The sequence below is a fragment of the Physella acuta genome, unplaced genomic scaffold (genome assembly GCF_028476545.2).
Source record: "Physella acuta isolate Inbredline_101_S28 unplaced genomic scaffold, ASM2847654v3 ptg000588l, whole genome shotgun sequence".
NCBI lineage: Eukaryota > Metazoa > Mollusca > Gastropoda > Physidae > Physella > Physella acuta.
The window spans coordinates 214213-241344 of NW_026732107.1; the positions used below are offsets into that span (position 1 = coordinate 214213).

At 44.0% G+C, this 27132-nt stretch overlaps 1 protein-coding gene across 6 annotated transcripts in view; it reads left to right on the plus strand.

Annotated features, from left to right (window-relative positions):
* The window catches only part of LOC131947188 (uncharacterized), a 125982-nt gene that overhangs the window by 71890 nt on the left and 26960 nt on the right, over positions 1-27132 (plus strand). For 5 of the 6 annotated variants that reach the window (XM_059308333.1, XM_059308332.1, XM_059308338.1 and 2 more), the window contains 3 exons: positions 16569-16657; positions 18777-18858; positions 19367-19591. In XM_059308333.1, the coding sequence (XP_059164316.1) occupies positions 16569-16657; positions 18777-18858; positions 19367-19591 (396 nt within the window). The remainder of the gene's footprint in view (positions 1-16568; positions 16658-18776; positions 18859-19366; positions 19592-27132) is intronic. The other variant, XM_059308337.1, reaches the window with a different exon arrangement.

Below are 27132 nucleotides of genomic sequence, written 5' to 3' on the forward strand. Positions count from 1 at the left end.
TCTCAGTTTTGTTAGGGTCTGGTCCTGGGGACACAAAGAAGGTAGTATAGCAACTCTCAGTTTTGTTAGGGTCTGGTCCTGGGGACACAAAGAAGGTAGTATAGCAACTCTCAGTTTTGTTAGGGTCTGGTCCTGGGGACACAAAGAAGGTAGTATAGCAACTCTCAGTTTTGTTAGCGTCTTGTCCTGGGGACACAAAGAAGGTAGTATAGCAACTCTCAGTTTTGTTAGCGTCTGGTCCTGGGGACACAAAGAAGGTAGTATAGCAACTCTCAGTTTTGTTAGGGTCTGGTCCTGGGGACACAAAGAAGGTAGTATAGCAACTCTCAGTTTTGTTAGGGTCTGGTCCTGGGGACACAAAGAAGGTAGTATAGCAACTCTGAGTTTTGTTAGGGTCTGGTCCTGGGGACACAAAGAAGGTAGTATAGCAACTCAGTTTTGTTAGGGTCTGGTCCTGGGGACACAAAGAAGGTAGTATAGCAACTCTCAGTTTTGTTAGCGTCCTGGGGACACAAAGAAGGTAGTATAGCAACTCTCAGTTTTGTTAGGGTCTGGTCCTGGGGACACAAAGAAGGTAGTATAGCAACTCTCAGTTTTATTAGGGTCTGGTCCTGGGGACACAAAGAAGGTAGTATAGCAACTCTCAGTTTTGTTAGCGTCTGGGGACACAAAGAAGGTAGTATAGCAACTCTCAGTTTTGTTAGGGTCTGGTCCTGGGGACACAAAGAAGGTAGTATAGCAACTCTCAGTTTTGTTAGGGTCTGGTCCTGGGGACACAAAGAAGGTAGTATAGCAACTCTCAGTTTTGTTAGGGTCTGGTCCTGGGGACACAAAGAAGGTAGTATAGCAACTCTCAGTTTTGTTAGGGTCTGGTCCTGGGGACACAAAGAAGGTAGTATAGCAACTCTCAGTTTTGTTAGGGTCTGGTCCTGGGGACACAAAGAAGGTAGTATAGCAACTCTCAGTTTTGTTAGCGTCTGGGAACACAAAGAAGGTAGTATAGCAACTCTCAGTTTTGTTAGGGTCTGGTCCTGGGGACACAAAGAAGGTAGTATAGCAACTCTCAGTTTTGTTAGGGTCTGGTCCTGGGGACACAAAGAAGGTAGTATAGCAACTCTCAGTTTTGTTAGGGTCTGGTCCTGGGGACACAAAGAAGGTAGTATAGCAACTCTCAGTTTTGTTAGCGTCTTGTCCTGGGGACACAAAGAAGGTAGTATAGCAACTCTCAGTTTTGTTAGCGTCTGGTCCTGGGGACACAAAGAAGGTAGTATAGCAACTCTCAGTTTTGTTAGGGTCTGGTCCTGGGGACACAAAGAAGGTAGTATAGCAACTCTCAGTTTTGTTAGGGTCTGGTCCTGGGGACACAAAGAAGGTAGTATAGCAACTCAGTTTTGTTAGGGTCTGGTCCTGGGGACACAAAGAAGGTAGTATAGCAACTCTCAGTTTTGTTAGCGTCCTGGGGACACAAAGAAGGTAGTATAGCAACTCTCAGTTTTGTTAGGGTCTGGTCCTGGGGACACAAAGAAGGTAGTATAGCAACTCTCAGTTTTGTTAGGGTCTGGTCCTGGGGACACAAAGAAGGTAGTATAGCAACTCTCAGTTTTGTTAGCGTCTGGGGACACAAAGAAGGTAGTATAGCAACTCTCAGTTTTGTTAGGGTCTGGTCCTGGGGACACAAAGAAGGTAGTATAGCAACTCTCAGTTTTGTTAGGGTCTGGTCCTGGGGACACAAAGAAGGTAGTATAGCAACTCTCAGTTTTGTTAGGGTCTGGTCCTGGGGACACAAAGAAGGTAGTATAGCAACTCTCAGTTTTGTTAGGGTCTGGTCCTGGGGACACAAAGAAGGTAGTATAGCAACTCTCAGTTTTGTTAGGGTCTGGTCCTGGGGACACAAAGAAGGTAGTATAGCAACTCTCAGTTTTGTTAGCGTCTGGGAACACAAAGAAGGTAGTATAGCAACTCTCAGTTTTGTTAGGGTCTGGTCCTGGGGACACAAAGAAGGTAGTATAGCAACTCTCAGTTTTGTTAGGGTCTGGTCCTGGGGACACAAAGAAGGTAGTATAGCAACTCTCAGTTTTGTTAGGGTCTGGTCCTGGGGACACAAAGAAGGTAGTATAGCAACTCTCAGTTTTGTTAGGGTCTGGTCCTGGGGACACAAAGAAGGTAGTATAGCAACTCTCAGTTTTGTTAGGGTCTGGTCCTGGGGACACAAAGAAGATAGTATAGCAACTCTCAGTTTTGTTAGCGTCTGGGGACACAAAGAAGGTAGTATAGCAACTCTCAGTTTTGTTAGGGTCTGGTCCTGGGGACACAAAGAAGGTAGTATAGCAACTCTCAGTTTTGTTAGCGTCTGGTCCTGGTGACACAAAGAAGGTAGTATAGCAACTCTCAGTTTTGTTAGGGTCTGGTCCTGGGGACACAAAGAAGGTAGTATAGCAACTCTCAGTTTTGTTAGGGTCTGGTCCTGGGGACACAAAGAAGGTAGTATAGCAACTCTCAGTTTTGTTAGGGTCTGGTCCTGGGGACACAAAGAAGGTAGTATAGCAACTCTCAGTTTTGTTAGGGTCTGGTTCTGGGGACACAAAGAAGGTAGTATAGCAACTCTCAGTTTTGTTAGGGTCTGGTCCTGGGGACACAAAGAAGGTAGTATAGCAACTCTCAGTTTTGTTAGGGTCTGGTCCTGGGGACACAAAGAAGGTAGTATAGCAACTCTCAGTTTTGTTAGCGTCTTGTCCTGGGGACACAAAGAAGGTAGTATAGCAACTCTCAGTTTTGTTAGCGTCTGGTCCTGGGGACACAAAGAAGGTAGTATAGCAACTCTCAGTTTTGTTAGGGTCTGGTCCTGGGGACACAAAGAAGGTAGTATAGCAACTCTCAGTTTTGTTAGGGTCTGGTCCTGGGGACACAAAGAAGGTAGTATAGCAACTCTCAGTTTTGTTAGCGTCTGGTCCTGGGGACACAAAGAAGGTAGTATAGCAACTCTCAGTTTTGTTAGCGTCTGGTCCTGGGGACACAAAGAAGGTAGTATAGCAACTCTCAGTTTTGTTAGGGTCTGGTCCTGGGGACACAAAGAAGGTAGTATAGCAACTCTCAGTTTTGTTAGGGTCTGGTCCTGGGGACACAAAGAAGGTAGTATAGCAACTCTCAGTTTTGTTAGCGTCTGGGGACACAAAGAAGGTAGTATAGCAACTCTCAGTTTTGTTAGGGTCTGGTCCTGGGGACACAAAGAAGGTAGTATAGCAACTCTCAGTTTTGTTAGGGTCTGGTCCTGGGGACACAAAGAAGGTAGTATAGCAACTCTCAGTTTTGTTAGGGTCTGGTCCTGGGGACACAAAGAAGGTAGTATAGCAACTCTCAGTTTTGTTAGGGTCTGGTCCTGGGGACACAAAGAAGGTAGTATAGCAACTCTCAGTTTTGTTAGGGTCTGGTCCTGGGGACACAAAGAAGGTAGTATAGCAACTCTCAGTTTTATTAGCGTCTGGGAACACAAAGAAGGTAGTATAGCAACTCTCAGTTTTGTTAGGGTCTGGTCCTGGGGACACAAAGAAGGTAGTATAGCAACTCTCAGTTTTGTTAGGGTCTGGTCCTGGGGACACAAAGAAGGTAGTATAGCAACTCTCAGTTTTGTTAGGGTCTGGTCCTGGGGACACAAAGAAGGTAGTATAGCAACTCTCAGTTTTGTTAGGGTCTGGTCCTGGGGACACAAAGAAGGTAGTATAGCAACTCTCAGTTTTGTTAGGGTCTGGTCCTGGGGACACAAAGAAGGTAGTATAGCAACTCTCAGTTTTGTTAGCGTCTGGGGACACAAAGAAGGTAGTATAGCAACTCTCAGTTTTGTTAGGGTCTGGTCCTGGGGACACAAAGAAGGTAGTATAGCAACTCTCAGTTTTGTTAGCGTCCTGGGGACACAAAGAAGGTAGTATAGCAACTCTCAGTTTTGTTAGGGTCTGGTCCTGGGGACACAAAGAAGGTAGTATAGCAACTCTCAGTTTTGTTAGGGTCTGGTCCTGGGGACACAAAGAAGGTAGTATAGCAACTCTCAGTTTTGTTAGCGTCTGGGGACACAAAGAAGGTAGTATAGCAACTCTCAGTTTTGTTAGGGTCTGGTCCTGGGGACACAAAGAAGGTAGTATAGCAACTCTCAGTTTTGTTAGGGTCTGGTCCTGGGGACACAAAGAAGGTAGTATAGCAACTCTCAGTTTTGTTAGCGTCCTGGGGACACAAAGAAGGTAGTATAGCAACTCTCAGTTTTGTTAGGGTCTGGTCCTGGGGACACAAAGAAGGTAGTATAGCAACTCTCAGTTTTGTTAGGGTCTGGTCCTGGGGACACAAAGAAGGTAGTATAGCAACTCTCAGTTTTGTTAGGGTCTGGTCCTGGGGACACAAAGAAGGTAGTATAGCAACTCTCAGTTTTGTTAGGGTCTGGTCCTGGGGACACAAAGAAGGTAGTATAGCAACTCTCAGTTTTGTTAGCGTCTGGGGACACAAAGAAGGTAGTATAGCAACTCTCAGTTTTGTTAGGGTCTGGTCCTGGGGACACAAAGAAGGTAGTATAGCAACTCTCAGTTTTGTTAGCGTCTGGTCCTGGTGACACAAAGAAGGTAGTATAGCAACTCTCAGTTTTGTTAGGGTCTGGTCCTGGGGACACAAAGAAGGTAGTATAGCAACTCTCAGTTTTGTTAGGGTCTGGTCCTGGGGACACAAAGAAGGTAGTATAGCAACTCTCAGTTTTGTTAGGGTCTGGTCCTGGGGACACAAAGAAGGTAGTATAGCAACTCTCAATTTTGTTAGCGTCTGGGGACACAAAGAAGGTAGTATAGCAACTCTCAGTTTTGTTAGGGTCTGGTCCTGGGGACACAAAGAAGGTAGTATAGCAACTCTCAGTTTTGTTAGCGTCTGGTCCTGGTGACACAAAGAAGGTAGTATAGCAACTCTCAGTTTTGTTAGGGTCTGGTCCTGGGGACACAAAGAAGGTAGTATAGCAACTCTCAGTTTTGTTAGGGTCTGGTCCTGGGGACACAAAGAAGGTAGTATAGCAACTCTCAGTTTTGTTAGGGTCTGGTCCTGGGGACACAAAGAAGGTAGTATAGCAACTCTCAGTTTTGTTAGGGTCTGGTCCTGGGGACACAAAGAAGGTAGTATAGCAACTCTCAGTTTTGTTAGGGTCTGGTCCTGGGGACACAAAGAAGGTAGTATAGCAACTCTCAGTTTTGTTAGGGTCTGGTCCTGGGGACACAAAGAAGGTAGTATAGCAACTCTCAGTTTTGTTAGGGTCTGGTCCTGGGGACACAAAGAAGGTAGTATAGCAACTCTCAGTTTTGTTAGGGTCTGGTCCTGGGGACACAAAGAAGGTAGTATAGCAACTCTCAGTTTTGTTAGGGTCTGGTCCTGGGGACACAAAGAAGGTAGTATAGCAACTCTCAGTTTTGTTAGGGTCTGGTCCTGGGGACACAAAGAAGGTAGTATAGCAACTCTCAGTTTTGTTAGCGTCTGGGGACACAAAGAAGGTAGTATAGCAACTCTCAGTTTTGTTAGGGTCTGGTCCTGGGGACACAAAGAAGGTAGTATAGCAACTCTCAGTTTTGTTAGCGTCTGGTCCTGGTGACACAAAGAAGGTAGTATAGCAACTCTCAGTTTTGTTAGGGTCTGGTCCTGGGGACACAAAGAAGGTAGTATAGCAACTCTCAGTTTTGTTAGGGTCTGGTCCTGGGGACACAAAGAAGGTAGTATAGCAACTCTCAGTTTTGTTAGGGTCTGGTCCTGGGGACACAAAGAAGGTAGTATAGCAACTCTCAGTTTTGTTAGGGTCTGGTCCTGGGGACACAAAGAAGGTAGTATAGCAACTCTCAGTTTTGTTAGGGTCTGGTCCTGGGGACACAAAGAAGGTAGTATAGCAACTCTCAGTTTTGTTAGCGTCTTGTCCTGGGGACACAAAGAAGGTAGTATAGCAACTCTCAGTTTTGTTAGCGTCTGGTCCTGGGGACACAAAGAAGGTAGTATAGCAACTCTCAGTTTTGTTAGGGTCTGGTCCTGGGGACACAAAGAAGGTAGTATAGCAACTCTCAGTTTTGTTAGGGTCTGGTCCTGGGGACACAAAGAAGGTAGTATAGCAACTCTCAGTTTTGTTAGCGTCTGGTCCTGGGGACACAAAGAAGGTAGTATAGCAACTCTCAGTTTTGTTAGCGTCTGGTCCTGGGGACACAAAGAAGGTAGTATAGCAACTCTCAGTTTTGTTAGGGTCTGGTCCTGGGGACACAAAGAAGGTAGTATAGCAACTCTCAGTTTTGTTAGGGTCTGGTCCTGGGGACACAAAGAAGGTAGTATAGCAACTCTCAGTTTTGTTAGCGTCTGGGGACACAAAGAAGGTAGTATAGCAACTCTCAGTTTTGTTAGGGTCTGGTCCTGGGGACACAAAGAAGGTAGTATAGCAACTCTCAGTTTTGTTAGGGTCTGGTCCTGGGGACACAAAGAAGGTAGTATAGCAACTCTCAGTTTTGTTAGGGTCTGGTCCTGGGGACACAAAGAAGGTAGTATAGCAACTCTCAGTTTTGTTAGGGTCTGGTCCTGGGGACACAAAGAAGGTAGTATAGCAACTCTCAGTTTTGTTAGGGTCTGGTCCTGGGGACACAAAGAAGGTAGTATAGCAACTCTCAGTTTTGTTAGCGTCTGGGAACACAAAGAAGGTAGTATAGCAACTCTCAGTTTTGTTAGGGTCTGGTCCTGGGGACACAAAGAAGGTAGTATAGCAACTCTCAGTTTTGTTAGGGTCTGGTCCTGGGGACACAAAGAAGGTAGTATAGCAACTCTCAGTTTTGTTAGGGTCTGGTCCTGGGGACACAAAGAAGGTAGTATAGCAACTCTCAGTTTTGTTAGGGTCTGGTCCTGGGGACACAAAGAAGGTAGTATAGCAACTCTCAGTTTTGTTAGCGTCTGGGAACACAAAGAAGGTAGTATAGCAACTCTCAGTTTTGTTAGGGTCTGGTCCTGGGGACACAAAGAAGGTAGTATAGCAACTCTCAGTTTTGTTAGGGTCTGGTCCTGGGGACACAAAGAAGGTAGTATAGCAACTCTCAGTTTTGTTAGGGTCTGGTCCTGGGGACACAAAGAAGGTAGTATAGCAACTCTCAGTTTTGTTAGGGTCTGGTCCTGGGGACACAAAGAAGGTAGTATAGCAACTCTCAGTTTTGTTAGGGTCTGGTCCTGGGGACACAAAGAAGGTAGTATAGCAACTCTCAGTTTTGTTAGCGTCTGGGGACACAAAGAAGGTAGTATAGCAACTCTCAGTTTTGTTAGGGTCTGGTCCTGGGGACACAAACAAGGTAGTATAGCAACTCTCAGTTTTGTTAGCGTCCTGGGGACACAAAGAAGGTAGTATAGCAACTCTCAGTTTTGTTAGGGTCTGGTCCTGGGGACACAAAGAAGGTAGTATAGCAACTCTCAGTTTTGTTAGGGTCTGGTCCTGGGGACACAAAGAAGGTAGTATAGCAACTCTCAGTTTTGTTAGCGTCTGGGGACACAAAGAAGGTAGTATAGCAACTCTCAGTTTTGTTAGGGTCTGGTCCTGGGGACACAAAGAAGGTAGTATAGCAACTCTCAGTTTTGTTAGGGTCTGGTCCTGGGGACACAAAGAAGGTAGTATAGCAACTCTCAGTTTTGTTAGCGTCCTGGGGACACAAAGAAGGTAGTATAGCAACTCTCAGTTTTGTTAGGGTCTGGTCCTGGGGACACAAAGAAGGTAGTATAGCAATTCTCAGTTTTGTTAGGGTCTGGTCCTGGGGACACAAAGAAGGTAGTATAGCAACTCTCAGTTTTGTTAGGGTCTGGTCCTGGGGACACAAAGAAGGTAGTATAGCAACTCTCAGTTTTGTTAGGGTCTGGTCCTGGGGACACAAAGAAGGTAGTATAGCAACTCTCAGTTTTGTTAGGGTCTGGTCCTGGGGACACAAAGAAGGTAGTATAGCAACTCTCAGTTTTGTTAGCGTCTGGTCCTGGTGACACAAAGAAGGTAGTATAGCAACTCTCAGTTTTGTTAGGGTCTGGTCCTGGGGACACAAAGAAGGTAGTATAGCAACTCTCAGTTTTGTTAGGGTCTGGTCCTGGGGACACAAAGAAGGTAGTATAGCAACTCTCAGTTTTGTTAGGGTCTGGTCCTGGGGACACAAAGAAGGTAGTATAGCAACTCTCAGTTTTGTTAGGGTCTGGTCCTGGGGACACAAAGAAGGTAGTATAGCAACTCTCAGTTTTGTTAGGGTCTGGTCCTGGGGACACAAAGAAGGTAGTATAGCAACTCTCAGTTTTGTTAGGGTCTGGTCCTGGGGACACAAAGAAGGTAGTATAGCAACTCTCAGTTTTGTTAGGGTCTGGTCCTGGGGACACAAAGAAGGTAGTATAGCAACTCTCAGTTTTGTTAGCGTCTTGTCCTGGGGACACAAAGAAGGTAGTATAGCAACTCTCAGTTTTGTTAGCGTCTGGTCCTGGGGACACAAAGAAGGTAGTATAGCAACTCTCAGTTTTGTTAGGGTCTGGTCCTGGGGACACAAAGAAGGTAGTATAGCAACTCTGAGTTTTGTTAGGGTCTGGTCCTGGGGACACAAAGAAGGTAGTATAGCAACTCAGTTTTGTTAGGGTCTGGTCCTGGGGACACAAAGAAGGTAGTATAGCAACTCTCAGTTTTGTTAGCGTCCTGGGGACACAAAGAAGGTAGTATAGCAACTCTCAGTTTTGTTAGGGTCTGGTCCTGGGGACACAAAGAAGGTAGTATAGCAACTCTCAGTTTTGTTAGGGTCTGGTCCTGGGGACACAAAGAAGGTAGTATAGCAACTCTCAGTTTTGTTAGCGTCTGGGGACACAAAGAAGGTAGTATAGCAACTCTCAGTTTTGTTAGGGTCTGGTCCTGGGGACACAAAGAAGGTAGTATAGCAACTCTCAGTTTTGTTAGGGTCTGGTCCTGGGGACACAAAGAAGGTAGTATAGCAACTCTCAGTTTTGTTAGGGTCTGGTCCTGGGGACACAAAGAAGGTAGTATAGCAACTCTCAGTTTTGTTAGGGTCTGGTCCTGGGGACACAAAGAAGGTAGTATAGCAACTCTCAGTTTTGTTAGGGTCTGGTCCTGGGGACACAAAGAAGGTAGTATAGCAACTCTCAGTTTTGTTAGCGTCTGGGAACACAAAGAAGGTAGTATAGCAACTCTCAGTTTTGTTAGGGTCTGGTCCTGGGGACACAAAGAAGGTAGTATAGCAACTCTCAGTTTTGTTAGGGTCTGGTCCTGGGGACACAAAGAAGGTAGTATAGCAACTCTCAGTTTTGTTAGGGTCTGGTCCTGGGGACACAAAGAAGGTAGTATAGCAACTCTCAGTTTTGTTAGGGTCTGGTCCTGGGGACACAAAGAAGGTAGTATAGCAACTCTCAGTTTTGTTAGGGTCTGGTCCTGGGGACACAAAGAAGGTAGTATAGCAACTCTCAGTTTTGTTAGCGTCTGGGGACACAAAGAAGGTAGTATAGCAACTCTCAGTTTTGTTAGGGTCTGGTCCTGGGGACACAAAGAAGGTAGTATAGCAACTCTCAGTTTTGTTAGCGTCTGGTCCTGGTGACACAAAGAAGGTAGTATAGCAACTCTCAGTTTTGTTAGGGTCTGGTCCTGGGGACACAAAGAAGGTAGTATAGCAACTCTCAGTTTTGTTAGCGTCTGGTCCTGGTGACACAAAGAAGGTAGTATAGCAACTCTCAGTTTTGTTAGGGTCTGGTCCTGGGGACACAAAGAAGGTAGTATAGCAACTCTCAGTTTTGTTAGGGTCTGGTCCTGGGGACACAAAGAAGGTAGTATAGCAACTCTCAGTTTTGTTAGGGTCTGGTCCTGGGGACACAAAGAAGGTAGTATAGCAACTCTCAGTTTTGTTAGGGTCTGGTCCTGGGGACACAAAGAAGGTAGTATAGCAACTCTCAGTTTTGTTAGGGTCTGGTCCTGGGGACACAAAGAAGGTAGTATAGCAACTCTCAGTTTTGTTAGGGTCTGGTCCTGGGGACACAAAGAAGGTAGTATAGCAACTCTCAGTTTTGTTAGCGTCTTGTCCTGGGGACACAAAGAAGGTAGTATAGCAACTCTCAGTTTTGTTAGCGTCTGGTCCTGGGGACACAAAGAAGGTAGTATAGCAACTCTCAGTTTTGTTAGGGTCTGGTCCTGGGGACACAAAGAAGGTAGTATAGCAACTCTCAGTTTTGTTAGGGTCTGGTCCTGGGGACACAAAGAAGGTAGTATAGCAACTCTGAGTTTTGTTAGGGTCTGGTCCTGGGGACACAAAGAAGGTAGTATAGCAACTCAGTTTTGTTAGGGTCTGGTCCTGGGGACACAAAGAAGGTAGTATAGCAACTCTCAGTTTTGTTAGCGTCCTGGGGACACAAAGAAGGTAGTATAGCAACTCTCAGTTTTGTTAGGGTCTGGTCCTGGGGACACAAAGAAGGTAGTATAGCAACTCTCAGTTTTGTTAGGGTCTGGTCCTGGGGACACAAAGAAGGTAGTATAGCAACTCTCAGTTTTGTTAGCGTCTGGGGACACAAAGAAGGTAGTATAGCAACTCTCAGTTTTGTTAGGGTCTGGTCCTGGGGACACAAAGAAGGTAGTATAGCAACTCTCAGTTTTGTTAGGGTCTGGTCCTGGGGACACAAAGAAGGTAGTATAGCAACTCTCAGTTTTGTTAGGGTCTGGTCCTGGGGACACAAAGAAGGTAGTATAGCAACTCTCAGTTTTGTTAGGGTCTGGTCCTGGGGACACAAAGAAGGTAGTATAGCAACTCTCAGTTTTGTTAGGGTCTGGTCCTGGGGACACAAAGAAGGTAGTATAGCAACTCTCAGTTTTGTTAGCGTCTGGGAACACAAAGAAGGTAGTATAGCAACTCTCAGTTTTGTTAGGGTCTGGTCCTGGGGACACAAAGAAGGTAGTATAGCAACTCTCAGTTTTGTTAGGGTCTGGTCCTGGGGACACAAAGAAGGTAGTATAGCAACTCTCAGTTTTGTTAGGGTCTGGTCCTGGGGACACAAAGAAGGTAGTATAGCAACTCTCAGTTTTGTTAGGGTCTGGTCCTGGGGACACAAAGAAGGTAGTATAGCAACTCTCAGTTTTGTTAGGGTCTGGTCCTGGGGACACAAAGAAGGTAGTATAGCAACTCTCAGTTTTGTTAGCGTCTGGGGACACAAAGAAGGTAGTATAGCAACTCTCAGTTTTGTTAGGGTCTGGTCCTGGGGACACAAAGAAGGTAGTATAGCAACTCTCAGTTTTGTTAGCGTCTGGTCCTGGTGACACAAAGAAGGTAGTATAGCAACTCTCAGTTTTGTTAGGGTCTGGTCCTGGGGACACAAAGAAGGTAGTATAGCAACTCTCAGTTTTGTTAGGGTCTGGTCCTGGGGACACAAAGAAGGTAGTATAGCAACTCTCAGTTTTGTTAGGGTCTGGTCCTGGGGACACAAAGAAGGTAGTATAGCAACTCTCAGTTTTGTTAGGGTCTGGTCCTGGGGACACAAAGAAGGTAGTATAGCAACTCTCAGTTTTGTTAGGGTCTGGTCCTGGGGACACAAAGAAGGTAGTATAGCAACTCTCAGTTTTGTTAGGGTCTGGTCCTGGGGACACAAAGAAGGTAGTATAGCAACTCTCAGTTTTGTTAGCGTCTTGTCCTGGGGACACAAAGAAGGTAGTATAGCAACTCTCAGTTTTGTTAGCGTCTGGTCCTGGGGACACAAAGAAGGTAGTATAGCAACTCTCAGTTTTGTTAGGGTCTGGTCCTGGGGACACAAAGAAGGTAGTATAGCAACTCTCAGTTTTGTTAGGGTCTGGTCCTGGGGACACAAAGAAGGTAGTATAGCAACTCTCAGTTTTGTTAGCGTCTGGTCCTGGGGACACAAAGAAGGTAGTATAGCAACTCTCAGTTTTGTTAGCGTCTGGTCCTGGGGACACAAAGAAGGTAGTATAGCAACTCTCAGTTTTGTTAGGGTCTGGTCCTGGGGACACAAAGAAGGTAGTATAGCAACTCTCAGTTTTGTTAGGGTCTGGTCCTGGGGACACAAAGAAGGTAGTATAGCAACTCTCAGTTTTGTTAGCGTCTGGGGACACAAAGAAGGTAGTATAGCAACTCTCAGTTTTGTTAGGGTCTGGTCCTGGGGACACAAAGAAGGTAGTATAGCAACTCTCAGTTTTGTTAGGGTCTGGTCCTGGGGACACAAAGAAGGTAGTATAGCAACTCTCAGTTTTGTTAGGGTCTGGTCCTGGGGACACAAAGAAGGTAGTATAGCAACTCTCAGTTTTGTTAGGGTCTGGTCCTGGGGACACAAAGAAGGTAGTATAGCAACTCTCAGTTTTGTTAGGGTCTGGTCCTGGGGACACAAAGAAGGTAGTATAGCAACTCTCAGTTTTGTTAGCGTCTGGGAACACAAAGAAGGTAGTATAGCAACTCTCAGTTTTGTTAGGGTCTAGTCCTGGGGACACAAAGAAGGTAGTATAGCAACTCTCAGTTTTGTTAGGGTCTGGTCCTGGGGACACAAAGAAGGTAGTATAGCAACTCTCAGTTTTGTTAGGGTCTGGTCCTGGGGACACAAAGAAGGTAGTATAGCAACTCTCAGTTTTGTTAGGGTCTGGTCCTGGGGACACAAAGAAGGTAGTATAGCAACTCTCAGTTTTGTTAGGGTCTGGTCCTGGGGACACAAAGAAGGTAGTATAGCAACTCTCAGTTTTGTTAGCATCTGGGGACACAAAGAAGGTAGTATAGCAACTCTCAGTTTTGTTAGGGTCTGGTCCTGGGGACACAAAGAAGGTAGTATAGCAACTCTCAGTTTTGTTAGCGTCCTGGGGACACAAAGAAGGTAGTATAGCAACTCTCAGTTTTGTTAGGGTCTGGTCCTGGGGACACAAAGAAGGTAGTATAGCAACTCTCAGTTTTGTTAGGGTCTGGTCCTGGGGACACAAAGAAGGTAGTATAGCAACTCTCAGTTTTGTTAGCGTCTGGGGACACAAAGAAGGTAGTATAGCAACTCTCAGTTTTGTTAGGGTCTGGTCCTGGGGACACAAAGAAGGTAGTATAGCAACTCTCAGTTTTGTTAGGGTCTGGTCCTGGGGACACAAAGAAGGTAGTATAGCAACTCTCAGTTTTGTTAGCGTCCTGGGGACACAAAGAAGGTAGTATAGCAACTCTCAGTTTTGTTAGGGTCTGGTCCTGGGGACACAAAGAAGGTAGTATAGCAATTCTCAGTTTTGTTAGGGTCTGGTCCTGGGGACACAAAGAAGGTAGTATAGCAACTCTCAGTTTTGTTAGGGTCTGGTCCTGGGGACACAAAGAAGGTAGTATAGCAACTCTCAGTTTTGTTAGGGTCTGGTCCTGGGGACACAAAGAAGGTAGTATAGCAACTCTCAGTTTTGTTAGGGTCTGGTCCTGGGGACACAAAGAAGGTAGTATAGCAACTCTCAGTTTTGTTAGCGTCTGGGGACACAAAGAAGGTAGTATAGCAACTCTCAGTTTTGTTAGGGTCTGGTCCTGGGGACACAAAGAAGGTAGTATAGCAACTCTCAGTTTTGTTAGCGTCTGGTCCTGGTGACACAAAGAAGGTAGTATAGCAACTCTCAGTTTTGTTAGGGTCTGGTCCTGGGGACACAAAGAAGGTAGTATAGCAACTCTCAGTTTTGTTAGGGTCTGGTCCTGGGGACACAAAGAAGGTAGTATAGCAACTCTCAGTTTTGTTAGGGTCTGGTCCTGGGGACACAAAGAAGGTAGTATAGCAACTCTCAGTTTTGTTAGCGTCTGGGGACACAAAGAAGGTAGTATAGCAACTCTCAGTTTTGTTAGGGTCTGGTCCTGGGGACACAAAGAAGGTAGTATAGCAACTCTCAGTTTTGTTAGCGTCTGGTCCTGGTGACACAAAGAAGGTAGTATAGCAACTCTCAGTTTTGTTAGGGTCTGGTCCTGGGGACACAAAGAAGGTAGTATAGCAACTCTCAGTTTTGTTAGGGTCTGGTCCTGGGGACACAAAGAAGGTAGTATAGCAACTCTCAGTTTTGTTAGGGTCTGGTCCTGGGGACACAAAGAAGGTAGTATAGCAACTCTCAGTTTTGTTAGGGTCTGGTCCTGGGGACACAAAGAAGGTAGTATAGCAACTCTCAGTTTTGTTAGGGTCTGGTCCTGGGGACACAAAGAAGGTAGTATAGCAACTCTCAGTTTTGTTAGGGTCTGGTCCTGGGGACACAAAGAAGGTAGTATAGCAACTCTCAGTTTTGTTAGGGTCTGGTCCTGGGGACACAAAGAAGGTAGTATAGCAACTCTCAGTTTTGTTAGGGTCTGGTCCTGGGGACACAAAGAAGGTAGTATAGCAACTCTCAGTTTTGTTAGGGTCTGGTCCTGGGGACACAAAGAAGGTAGTATAGCAACTCTCAGTTTTGTTAGGGTCTGGTCCTGGGGACACAAAGAAGGTAGTATAGCAACTCTCAGTTTTGTTAGCGTCTGGGGACACAAAGAAGGTAGTATAGCAACTCTCAGTTTTGTTAGGGTCTGGTCCTGGGGACACAAAGAAGGTAGTATAGCAACTCTCAGTTTTGTTAGCGTCTGGTCCTGGTGACACAAAGAAGGTAGTATAGCAACTCTCAGTTTTGTTAGGGTCTGGTCCTGGGGACACAAAGAAGGTAGTATAGCAACTCTCAGTTTTGTTAGGGTCTGGTCCTGGGGACACAAAGAAGGTAGTATAGCAACTCTCAGTTTTGTTAGGGTCTGGTCCTGGGGACACAAAGAAGGTAGTATAGCAACTCTCAGTTTTGTTAGCGTCTGGGGACACAAAGAAGGTAGTATAGCAACTCTCAGTTTTGTTAGGGTCTGGTCCTGGGGACACAAAGAAGGTAGTATAGCAACTCTCAGTTTTGTTAGCGTCTGGTCCTGGTGACACAAAGAAGGTAGTATAGCAACTCTCAGTTTTGTTAGGGTCTGGTCCTGGGGACACAAAGAAGCTAGTATAGCAACTCTCAGTTTTGTTAGGGTCTGGTCCTGGGGACACAAAGAAGGTAGTATAGCAACTCTCAGTTTTGTTAGGGTCTGGTCCTGGGGACACAAAGAAGGTAGTATAGCAACTCTCAGTTTTGTTAGGGTCTGGTCCTGGGGACACAAAGAAGGTAGTATAGCAACTCTCAGTTTTGTTAGGGTCTGGTCCTGGGGACACAAAGAAGGTAGTATAGCAACTCTCAGTTTTGTTAGGGTCTGGTCCTGGGGACACAAAGAAGGTAGTATAGCAACTCTCAGTTTTGTTAGGGTCTGGTCCTGGGGACACAAAGAAGGTAGTATAGCAACTCTCAGTTTTGTTAGGGTCTGGTCCTGGGGACACAAAGAAGGTAGTATAGCAACTCTCAGTTTTGTTAGGGTCTGGTCCTGGGGACACAAAGAAGGTAGTATAGCAACTCTCAGTTTTATTAGCATCGTTGTTGTATGTATTTAAGGGTCGTCCGTAAAGATTGAGACGAATTTATCTGATTTAAACCCCCATCTAAAGCCGTCGCCTCACGTGGCCACAAAGAAGCGGACATACTTTGTTAAATATCTTACCAAATTTACCCCCCCTCCCCCCTCCAACGAGAATTATAATCATTATTAGGGGTTGGCTGTATCTGATTTTACTAATCTACGACCTCTTGACTAGCTGTACATTATTAATTTATCAGTTCATTTTAAAATTACTGTTTTTTAAAAACAACTGTCCATCTTGATCAAAGTCTGGTTTGGTCTCTTGATCTAATTTCACTTTTCTTTCACACTAGACACTTATCTACCCCTCCCCTTTCCTTTTTTTTGGATGTATTTGTTTTTACAAGCAGGCCAACTTTTAGATTTTTACATTTTCTAAATGAATACTTTTTATAATTAAAAAAAAATCCGGTTGATTAGATCGCCACATTTTGTGCCCTTCTGTTCAATCTGCTATTGACTTCCTGCTATTGACTTATCTGCCCTTCCTAACTTCCCTGACTGCACTAGTCTCCCCTTGTTAGCACTAAGTGCATGGCTTTGAGCTCGCGTCTGCTTTTGTAATGATCAGCATCGGATAAATATTTAGTCAACGGAAGTGACGTCAGCTCGCGTGAATAAGTGTGGTGAGTAAGGAGGAGAGGTACTAGACAGAGACAGGTGTAGACGTGCACTCATTTTAAGACAGCTGTAGACACCCATAAGTTATATATGATTTACTCAGGCTGACAAATTTATCTCCCTTTATAATCTCTAACTTTGAATCCAATCCTAAAAAATGTGCCCCTTATGTTATGGTTGTTAGCAAGGCGAATGTTTAGTTACAACAACATATAGTAATTTAAGAATCCACTTTAAGAATTCTCAATGATGTTTCTGTTGGTTTAGGTATAAAACACACAAGTTTAATAGTTAGGGCTTGGGTTATAATTAATTTTTTTTTCTTAGATCAGAAGTTACTCACACGGTTTGGTACATCTATCCTACTCTACCCGAATCTACTCGACTGGCCTTTGTTTGATACTATATATAGGATGTCTCTTGGGGCTTAGTTTTAACACACTTTTTTTTTGTCTCGTGCCGATTTAGGGAACACTTCAAAACGAGGCTCAGTGGACGTGGCCATGAAGGTGGACAGAAGGTTCAGTACAAACAGCATCAAGTCCGACTTCTCTGATGTAAGTTGATCTAACTGTCCATATGCGTGACTAGTGCTATTTTGTTCTCGTCGTCTGAAGAATTCCACCATATCCTTTATTATTACAGAAGTATTATTTATCTGTCTGAGAGAAATATAATTCACCTCTCTATTTTTAAAATAAAAACCAGTCTGTTAAAGTTAAATAAAAAACCCACGCCCACAAAACGTTTTTGAATTGTAATATAATGACCTCCCTTGAGTGTTTCCTGTTCCATCAAGTCCGATAATTTGAGCGTAAACTTGTAATCGTGCAGTAATCAGCCGGCTCTAAACTCTGTGCTGGCATCCTGTCTTATTTTCATCTTCCCCCATTTTGGCTCGGCCTATATAACTTAGCTGCAGCCGCTGGGAGTTAGTAATGACTTCCCTTTTTTACAAATATCTAAAGCTTACCTCCCTTCGACCTTGATGCTCTCATTTGTCTTACTTACCGTGCCCGATTTATGGGATGATAAAACATCCGTAGGCTTTAGTGACTGGAAATTAAAAGGTTAAAAAAAAGGTTTTTTCTTTCAGCTCTGGTTTTTGTCTGCTGTAGATCGTATTCTCTGTGGCATGTCATTAGCCTAAATCACATATTTCCTGTGGTCAGTCATTAGCCTAAATCAAATATTCTCTGTGGCTAGTCATTAGCCTAAATCACATATTCCCTGTGGTCAGTCATTAACCAAAAACACATATTCTATGTGGTCAATCATTAGCCTAAATCACATATTTCCTGTGGTCAGTCATTAGCCTAAATCACACATTCCCTGTGGTCAGTCATCAGCCTAAATCACATATTTCCCGTGGTCAGTCATTAGCCTAAATCACATATTCTATGTGGTCAGTCATTAGCCTAAATCACATATTTCCTGTGGTCAGTCATTAGCCTAAATCACATATTCCCTGTGGTCAGTCATCAGCCTAAATCACATATTTCCCGTGGTCAGCCATTAGCCTAAATCACATATTCTCTGTGGCCAGTCATTAGCCTAAATCACATATTTCCTGTGGTTAGTCATTAGCCTAAATCACATATTCCCTGTGGTCAGTCATTGGCCTAAATCACATATGCCCTGTGGTCAGTCATTGGCCTAAATCACATATGCCCTGTGGTCAGTCATTGGCCTAAATCACATATGCCCTGTGGTCAGTCATTGGCCTAAATCACATATGCCCTGTGGTCAGTCATTGGCCTAAATCACATATGCCCTGTGGTCAGGATTAGCCTAAATCACATATGCCCTGTGGCCAATCATTGGCCTAAATCATATATGCCCTGTGGTCAGTCATTGGCCTAAATCACATATGCCCTGTGGTCAGTCATTGGCCTAAATCACATATGCCCTGTGGTCAGGATTAGCCTAAATCACATATTCCCTGTGGTCAGTCATTAACCAAAAACACATATTCTATGTGGTCAATCATTAGCCTAAATCACATATTTCCTGTGGTCAGTCATTAGCCTAAATCACATATTCACTGTGGTCAGTCATTAGCCTAAATCACATATTCACTGTGGTCAGTCATTAGCCTAAATCACATATTTCCTGTGGTCAGTCATTAGCCTAAATCACATATTTCCTGTGGCCAGTCATTAGCCTAAATCACATATTTCCTGTGGTCAGTCATTAGCCTAAATCACATATTCCCTGTGGTCAGTCATTGGCCTAAATCACATATGCCCTGTGGTCAGGATTAGCCTAAATCACATATTTCCTGTGGTCAGTCATTAGCCTAAATCACATATTCTCTGTGGCCAGTCATTAGCCTAAATCACATATTTCCTGTGGTCAGTCATTAGCCTAAATCACATATTCTCTGTGGCCAGTCATTAGCCTAAATCACATATTTCCTGTGGTCAGTCATTGGCCTAGATCACATATTTCCTGTGGTCAGTAATTAGCCTAAATCACATATTCCCTGTGGCCAGACATTGGCCTAGATAGCATATTATCTGTGGTCAGTCATTAGTCTAAATCACATATTCCCTGTGGTCAGTCATTAGCCTAAATCACATATTCTTTGATGTAGTACCCCCCCCCCCCATGTTGTATCTATATGAGCCAATGTTTACACTTGTATTAAATAATGAAAGACTATGTTTTCTGTAGAGGACCAAACCTGACCACGCCCAGCTGAACCAGGAGGGTAGATCAAGGAGGAGCCAGGTCAAGAGCACCATCCCCCCACACAGTGAGTCGCATTTTTCTAACTTCTTTCAGCAGACGCTGTGCTGTAAGATACATTAAGCGTGTTAGTTAACGGCTGTTCTGGGGAGAAACAATTCACCATTCTTTAAAGATAGGAGTCATAATATAAACAATTTGAGTTCCAAACAAACTGAAGAAAACAAAGGTGATCTGACTCGTCAACAAGCTAATTCCCTCTCATAAGCAGTTTTAAACGTACTTATAAATAACCAAATAAGCATAGAAAAAATTCGCCTTGGCAAACTAAGATAATGCATGCTGAGTTTAGTTTGTAGTAAATAGCATTATAATTGGTAATGGTTGTTTTTAATTAACCCATTAACTTTGTACTCATATACTAATCAACCACAGCCAGACCTGGTGCCCTAACTTATAAACCTGGTTACGGGCTTCACCCCATCTTATCATTTTTAGATCAGAGAATTTGATTTCATGTTTATCTCATGTGACCTTTGACCTGACGAGACGTGTTCCTCCTCGCTCTTCTGTAGCCCCCGTCAAACTCCCGTCTCGGGCCATGGAGATCCGGCTAGGTGACGCCTCGAGCATCTCCTCACAGCGGTCATCCCCCACCCCCGTTATTATCAAACCCATTAAACCTAAGCCAAAGTCTAACGCTAACGCTAAGAACAGTCCAAGTAAACCGGCCTGGGGGGCCACCAAGCCAGCGCCCCCGCCGGTTAGTGCATTGAACAAGGGACGCGACTCGAGCGCGAGTAAGTTCAGTGTTGTACCCGTGTGATTTTCTCGATTGCTTCCCTTAGTTGCCAGTTTGATCCCTTACATTTCGCCTGATTTTTAAATTTTATTTTGCCAGCTTTCCCAAGTTGAGACTATTTATACACGTTACTGATATTTCTTACCGACGTGTGTTACCCCACTAAAATAAAAAAATAAATAATTAAATAGCACATAGCCAGAAGCCTCTACACTTGTTTTTATATGTGCTTGCGCTTATTGATGATGATGTGTTGAGTGTGATTTTATGTTTTTAATGTATGTTACCCAGTGTCAGACTTTGTGACACCCTCCCCCCCCTGATCATTACACCTTGTCCTCTCGCCTCTACCACCATCAACCACAACCCCCACAACGACAGAGGCGGAAACCAATTTTCTCTCCGCCACTGAGTTTTAATGTCACGTGCTGCTAATTAGCTGCTTGATTAATTGCCTCTCATTGTTCTTTTTTTCTAATAATTATTCTACACAAGACACTGAAACCTAGATGACATACCCCATAATGAGGCGAATATGCCCAATCGACCTAATTGTATTCCTTTGTTTGACAACATAAATACTTATGATAACCTGACCCAATTAACATGACCTGATTCAGAGAATCTAAGTACAACACGATGTAACTGTCGTAAAGAATGATGGATGATTTGCTTTGTGCGTGGTACTAATCCATGTTTTAGACATTTTGTGTGTGTGTTCTCAATGATGTGATCACACAAAATGAGACATTATTTTGTGTGTATTTTTACACTGTAGGACTTTGTTCTTTATAAATTTCAGTCTAGCCTGTATTTTAAATCAAAGACGTTGTAAGAATAGCATGTTTTATTTCTCTTTGAATAGTTCTGATATATGAAAAAGCTGTGGATTAGATTCTTGTAAACACGGTTGAACTATCTGTATACACATAGCGACGACACATTTATCGTTGGGGGAATTACTTTTGTTGGTACGGGGGGGGGGCTATTGTGATCTACCTGGCCCTTTTAGCCGTGTCACATGACCTACACGGGACCTACCAGCTGGGTCAGGTAGCAGTCAATCAATGCTGCCCGAGGGCCGTGATTTATTGGACAGTCTGATCGCTGTGATATGGTAATCAACTAGGATCGATGCGGGATAATTCATTGATCTCGGTGCCAGCATGTTTGATTTGTCGGATTGGTGTCGCTGTGTGTGATACGTGGGATCGGTGGGTTCCGTTCCGGTGCTTGTGTGTGATAGGTTGGTGGTGTGTTGCGGTGATACTTATAGGTGGATAGGCTAGTGGTGTGTTGTGGTGATACTTACAGGTGAATAGGCTAGTGGTGTGTTGTGGTGATACTTACAGGTGGATAGGCTAATGATGTGTTGTGGTGATACATGCGGATAGGCTTATGGTGTGTTGCGGTGATACTTACAGGTGGATAGGGTAATAGTGTGTTGTGGTGATACTTACAGGTGGATAGGCTAATGGTGTGTTGTGGTGATACTTACAGGTGGATAGGCTAATGGTGTGTTGTGGTGATACATGTGAATAGGTTAGTGATGCTAAGTAGTGGTATTTAATAATATACGACTGTTTACACATATCCTTTAGAAGGCTCATTCTTTTAATTATGTGTCTCGGCTAATTTTGGTTGCATGGTGACGCGGGGTGGAGTTATTACGTCGTCGTAATACATTTAGTCACTGGTTAGAGTTTGGTGATACATTTAGTCACTGGTTAGAGTTTGGTGATACATTTAGTCACTGGTTAGAGTTTGGTGATACATTTAGTCACTGGTTAGAGTTTGGTGATACATTCAGTCACTGGTTAAAGTTTGGTATCGTGGTCATACATTTAGTCACTGGTTAGAGTTTGGTATCGTGGTGATACATTTAGTCACTGGTTAGAGTTTGGTATCGTGGTGATACAGTTAGTCACTGGTTAGAGTTTAGTGATACATTTAATCACTGGTTAGATTTTGGTGATACATTTAGTCGCTGGTTAGAGTTAGGTGATACATTTAATCACTGGTTAGATTTTGGTGATACATTTAGTCGCTGGTTAGAGTTAGGTGATACATTTAGTCACTGGTTAGAATTTGGTGATACATTTAGTCACTGGTTAGAGTTTGGTATCGTGGTGATACATTTAGTCACTGGTTAGAGTTTGGTATCGTTGTGATACATTTAGTCACTGGTTAGAGTTGATATTGTTGGTATCGTCTCATTGTTTAACTTGATATCGATGCCGTAATTAATGTTAATCTCACCCACCCCATAAGTTTGAGAAGTTTATCCAGTCAAGTTTATTCCATTGGGTGAGACAATTTCAGGAGATCCCTTGTGTGACAAAGGTTCCAAGGCGACACGATAACTGTTTGTCTGCGTCATTCCGCGGCCCTATCGATTTAGAGTTTTGTGTAGGGATCGATAGTTCAACAATAATTATTGATTTACTTAATGGATAATTGAGCATGAAGAGTATCTTGATTAAAACCTGTGAAATCTATATTTAGTTTAAGATCTGGTAAAAAAAATATCTATGGCGGTAGGTTTCTTGTGTACTGCATATTGGGATATCTTCCAAAGGGACAAGTTGTGGTCAAGTTGAAAGCTATATTACAATTGAAGTAGGTTATAGTAGTGTCGGTGTAATAAAAGTTATAATACAACTCTAAGAGTTACAACGGTATAGTTGTACATAAATGTGCTGTGTGGACAGGTGTTTTTATACCTGTCTGGTATCCATTTCAGGTGGTGAATGTGTTAAAACGCCGTTGTCAGGTAAAGTTACAGGTGTTGAGTTTCTGGTGACTGCATTAGTACTTGAGCTATGAACAGCTCCATCAGCTAGCTGTTACACCAAATGTCGCCGTCTGCTGGAGTTTATTGAGTAGACTGTTGATGTTGTTCCGTGTGTGACAGTACCTAGTGATGTTGTTTCGTGTGCGGTAGTTACTGGTGATGTTGCGTGTGTAGCAGTTACTGGTGATGTTGTTCAATGTGAGCTGCTTTGTTGAGGAAGGATACAACGGGCGCTAGGTTGATAGTGCTGTTTTGTACTGCTTTGTTTCTGGATTTCTTTATTGCTTTGGATTGCTCGTTTAAAAACTTTGTTATGATATCCATAAACACGTCATTAGACTTTAGTAAAACATTAACAACGAACATGCTGTGGATAATGTGGATAAAGTATCCAGATGTAGTGCGTGTGTATCCAACTGATATCTTTAAACACCCAGCACATAGTGGTTAATTAACGCAGTTAATCATCGATCTGTTTGGTCGATACATGGACATCGATTTTATTGGTGCCAAATAAAGATCCGCTTCCAGTTTTTTAACTATTCAGTGACTCATGGGGTGACGCGTCTAGTTTATTTAATCTGGGGTCGTGGCGTCATAGCGTGACGCATCCTGAGTCACTTGTGTAGACGAGGTGAGTGGTGAAACGTGTTATCCACTGGACCCATCTTCTCCTGTTGATCTGCTCGTATCAGGTGGGCATATGGTAGTTGGAAACTAGCAGGGTCGTTGTGTGTTGGTTGTTTCATTTGTTATGGTCAGAGAATGGTGATGTACAGACAAGTTGGTCTTGCACACCAGGAAAGCTACCGTTATCTAGGCTAGCTGCTACAGCCTGACCCCCCCCCCCCCGGGCCTGATCAAATGACACACCGTTTACCCCGAGTAGACCCGTGCAGGTAGAGCCGCATAAGTGCTGACCTCACTGCAGATGGCGAGCCCGTGAGCGCATGTTGCACTCACGCCTAAACTCCCAGCCGTCAGGACGTCGTAGAAATGCTGTAACTTTGGACTGGTGTCTGGGGAATGGCACTGTGAGTTGAGAGGTTCGACCTTGACCTTCATCTTGTTACCACTCGGTTTTGAGTATTTGAAAGACGGTTGGTTGTGCTTACAATAGAGCTCACGATCTGACTGATACACCAGTCCATTGATAAAATACGGGTTTTCCAATCATATTTTCAGTAAGAGAAAATACTTTCAATTAAGCATGAAGGTTAACTTGGTGCATGCGATACAACACTGTTGTGTGTTGGTCAGTTGCAGGGTATAGTTTACGAGACTGGTGGGATGAAGGCCTCGTTTAGTCCACGGATACCATGGGTGAGAAATAATCTACTCCACGGAGAACATATTGAAGACATGCGGTACAGTTATCTGCCCCTGCATTCTTTATGCTCGGTTATCGCGCTTGGCCCCTCACGGCTCATAACACGATGCTGGGTCATGCAACGCCATGCACGTGTAGAGGGGAGGTGGAGGGACTCAGATGTTGTTTTAAAAAAAAATCGGAGGCACGCCTCATATTTAGGATGATCTGACTCGAAGCCTAGGGGTGTGAGTGGGTGAGGTGGGGGGGGGTGCGCGGGGCTGTGAGGGGTGGGGCGAGTGAGAGCGGCTATTTTTATTCTTTTTTTTTCCGGCCTAGATTTTATACAAACCTTTTTTTACCTGAAGTTTATCCTAGATCACGTGACCGATGAGGTAAAGCATATGCACCTTTCTCGGCCCTCCATTTCCTCATTGGAGGGACAAGGGCTAGCTGGTGCCGTAAATAAGTGAACTCAAGTTTCGTGTAGTTTGTTCATTCTATGGAGCTACCTCGGTCATGATACATTCTTTATTTGTGATTGAAGATGTGCTAGGTAGAAAAACGTGTTTGTTAAGTGTGAAAGACATGGAGACTTAAAATAGGAAGAGCAAACTGAAGCGCATATTTCAAATCATGTCTTTGACTGAGCTCAAGTTTTCCAGCACTGTAGACTATGTTCTGGACATATTTGTCTACGCTGCCGTTCTCTTTCTGACAGCGCACCTTTTGATACCTTTGTCATACCTGCTCAGGTGGACGTGGGGCAGGTGGGGCCAGAAAGTTAATGGCACCAACCATGGTCATATCGATGGTCATCCGGAGGTCAAGCTGACCAACAATAACAGCGAGGACAGGAAGTGGACCAACGCTAATGTTTGTAGGACTGAGCGACAAGACGTGGGGCAAGTGTTGACAGAGAACTTCTTCAAGAGACCAGAGCCATCTAGTGCCAATGGGCACGTTAAAAGCCTGCTCCACCCACAGTCTCCAGACACTGGACCTGATACGTTGGTTACCCGGCGTAACAAGACACAGTATACCGGAATTCTGAACAAAGAACCGACAACTCTTGCTCATAACCCACTCCAGACTGATCCTCAACCGGAAGTGGCTAATGCAAGCTGTACAAACCAGCCCGGTATGAAAGGAAGTAAGAGGATGATAGAGAGAATACTCTCATTTCCCGGAGCGTTCTTGAACAGTTCTTTAAGCTGCGGGCTTGCTGAAGATGAAGATGTCAAGCACGCGTCGTGTCACATATTGTTAGCAGCTGACGATAAGCTAACCGTTGACTGGGGTAAGTCCGACATTTGTGGTTTTTTTTTTTTACCTTTGGCATTTTAATAACGCCGGAGGTGATATTTGTTATGTGTGTTAAGTCTTGGAATTTGTTTAGCCGTGCTTTTGTTTATCCTGTGTTATTGCCCTTTACCACATGTTATGCGATTCAAATGCAGGTTTTCATAAGACTCATTTAATCCCTATATTATAATGTATAAATGAACACTTGCATTTAATAATCCATTCTTGATAATTATGTAATTGATACTATCATTAAAATCAACTTTTCTCATCAATGTGACATACATTACAATTGTTTTATAAATGTTTGAATGCGGGAACCGTTAAAAGATTTCGAACCAACTTCTTAGTGTGCTTGCTATCAGATGGCAACTGTACACCTGCTTTTATTGATTTTATTTGGCTAAACCGTTAAGTAGCCAGACCAGCACTGCTACAACTTCCAGCATGTGTGCTACGTTGTTTAGTTCTTATCTCGTTTGTCTGCCTCTACCTGGCTCTCTCTGCCTCTACCTGGCTCTGTCTGCCTCTACCTGACCCTATCTGCCTCTACCTGACTATCTGCTTCTACCTGTAGAAGTGCGGGACAATATCTGAGTTAGGTGCAGGATCTTGTTGTAATGATATGTGGGACCATATCTAATGGGTTGTGGGACTTTGTTGTAATGGGTTGTGGGACCTTGTTGTAATGGGTTGTGGGACCTTGTTGTAATGGGTTGTGGGACCTTGTTGTATGGGTTGTGGGACCTTGTTGTAATGGGTTGTGGGACCTTTTTGTAATGGGTTGTGGGACCTTGTTGTATGGGTTGTGGGACCTTGTTGTAATGGGTTGTGGGACCTTTTTGTAATGGGTTGTGGGACCTTGTTGTAATGGGTTGTGGGACCTTGTTGTAATGGGTTGTGGGACCTTTTTGTAATGGGTTGTGGGACCTTGTTGTACTGGGTTGTGCAACCGTGTGGTACGGAAATAAGGGACCATATCGTAATGGATTGTGGGACTATGTGGTACGGATATGTGGGATGTGGTACTTTATTATAGAGGAGTGAGGTTCCTTATCGGACTGGGTTGTGGGACCTTATTGTAGAGCGATGTGGGACCTTTTAGGGGTGGGATGTGATACCCATGTTTTAAAGAGCACTGTTCTTTTTAAAGGTTACTGGGCCACAGCTATCACATTTTGGTTTCTTTGCTGAGACAAGTCTCTGTCAAGCTTTGTATAGTGTAGGGCTATTGAATTGAACAGTTTAGGACTTTTGTTCTGTCTAAATATATTGTGACATACAAAACTCTGTCAGGTTCAATAGATGACCATCCCAATTCTAATTCCCCTGTCTATCTAGTACACATTCTCCTACCGGCTGATATTTGATGCAGCCCAGTCTTACGTCATAACAGCCATCATCTTGTGCACGTGCACGTGTTTGCTCACGGCACTGATAGCACGGCTCCCATCTGGCACGAAGTCCAAATGTCATTGATTGTACCTGTTACCTGTGATACTTAGTGAGGTCCAAATGTCATTGATTGTACCTGTTACCTGTGCTAGTTAGTGAGGTCCAAATGTCATTGATTGTACCTGTTACCTGTGCTAGTTAGTGAGGTCCAAATGTCATTGATTGTACCTGTTACCTGTGCTAGTTAGTGAGGTCCAAATGTCATTGATTGTACCTGTTACCTGTGCTAGTTAGTGAGGTACAAATTTCATTGATTGTACCTGTTACCTGTGCTAGTTAGTGAGGTACAAATGTCATTGATTGTACCTGTTACCTGTGCTAGTTAATGAGGTCCAAATGTCATTGATTGTACCTGTTACCTGTGCTAGTTAGTGAGGTCCAAATGTCATTGATTGTACCTGTTACCTGTGCTAGTGAGGTCCAAATGTCATTGATTGTACCTGTTACCTGTGCTAGTGAGATCCAAATGTCATTGATTGTACCTGTTACCTGTGCTAGTTAGTGAGGTCCAAATGTCATTGATTGTACCTGTTACCTGTGCTAGTTAGTGAGGTCCAAATGTCATTGATTGTACCTGTTACCTGTGCTAGTGAGGTCCAAATGTCATTGATTGTACCTGTTACCTGTGCTAGTTAGTGAGGTCCAAATGTCATTGATTGTACCTGTTACCTGTGCT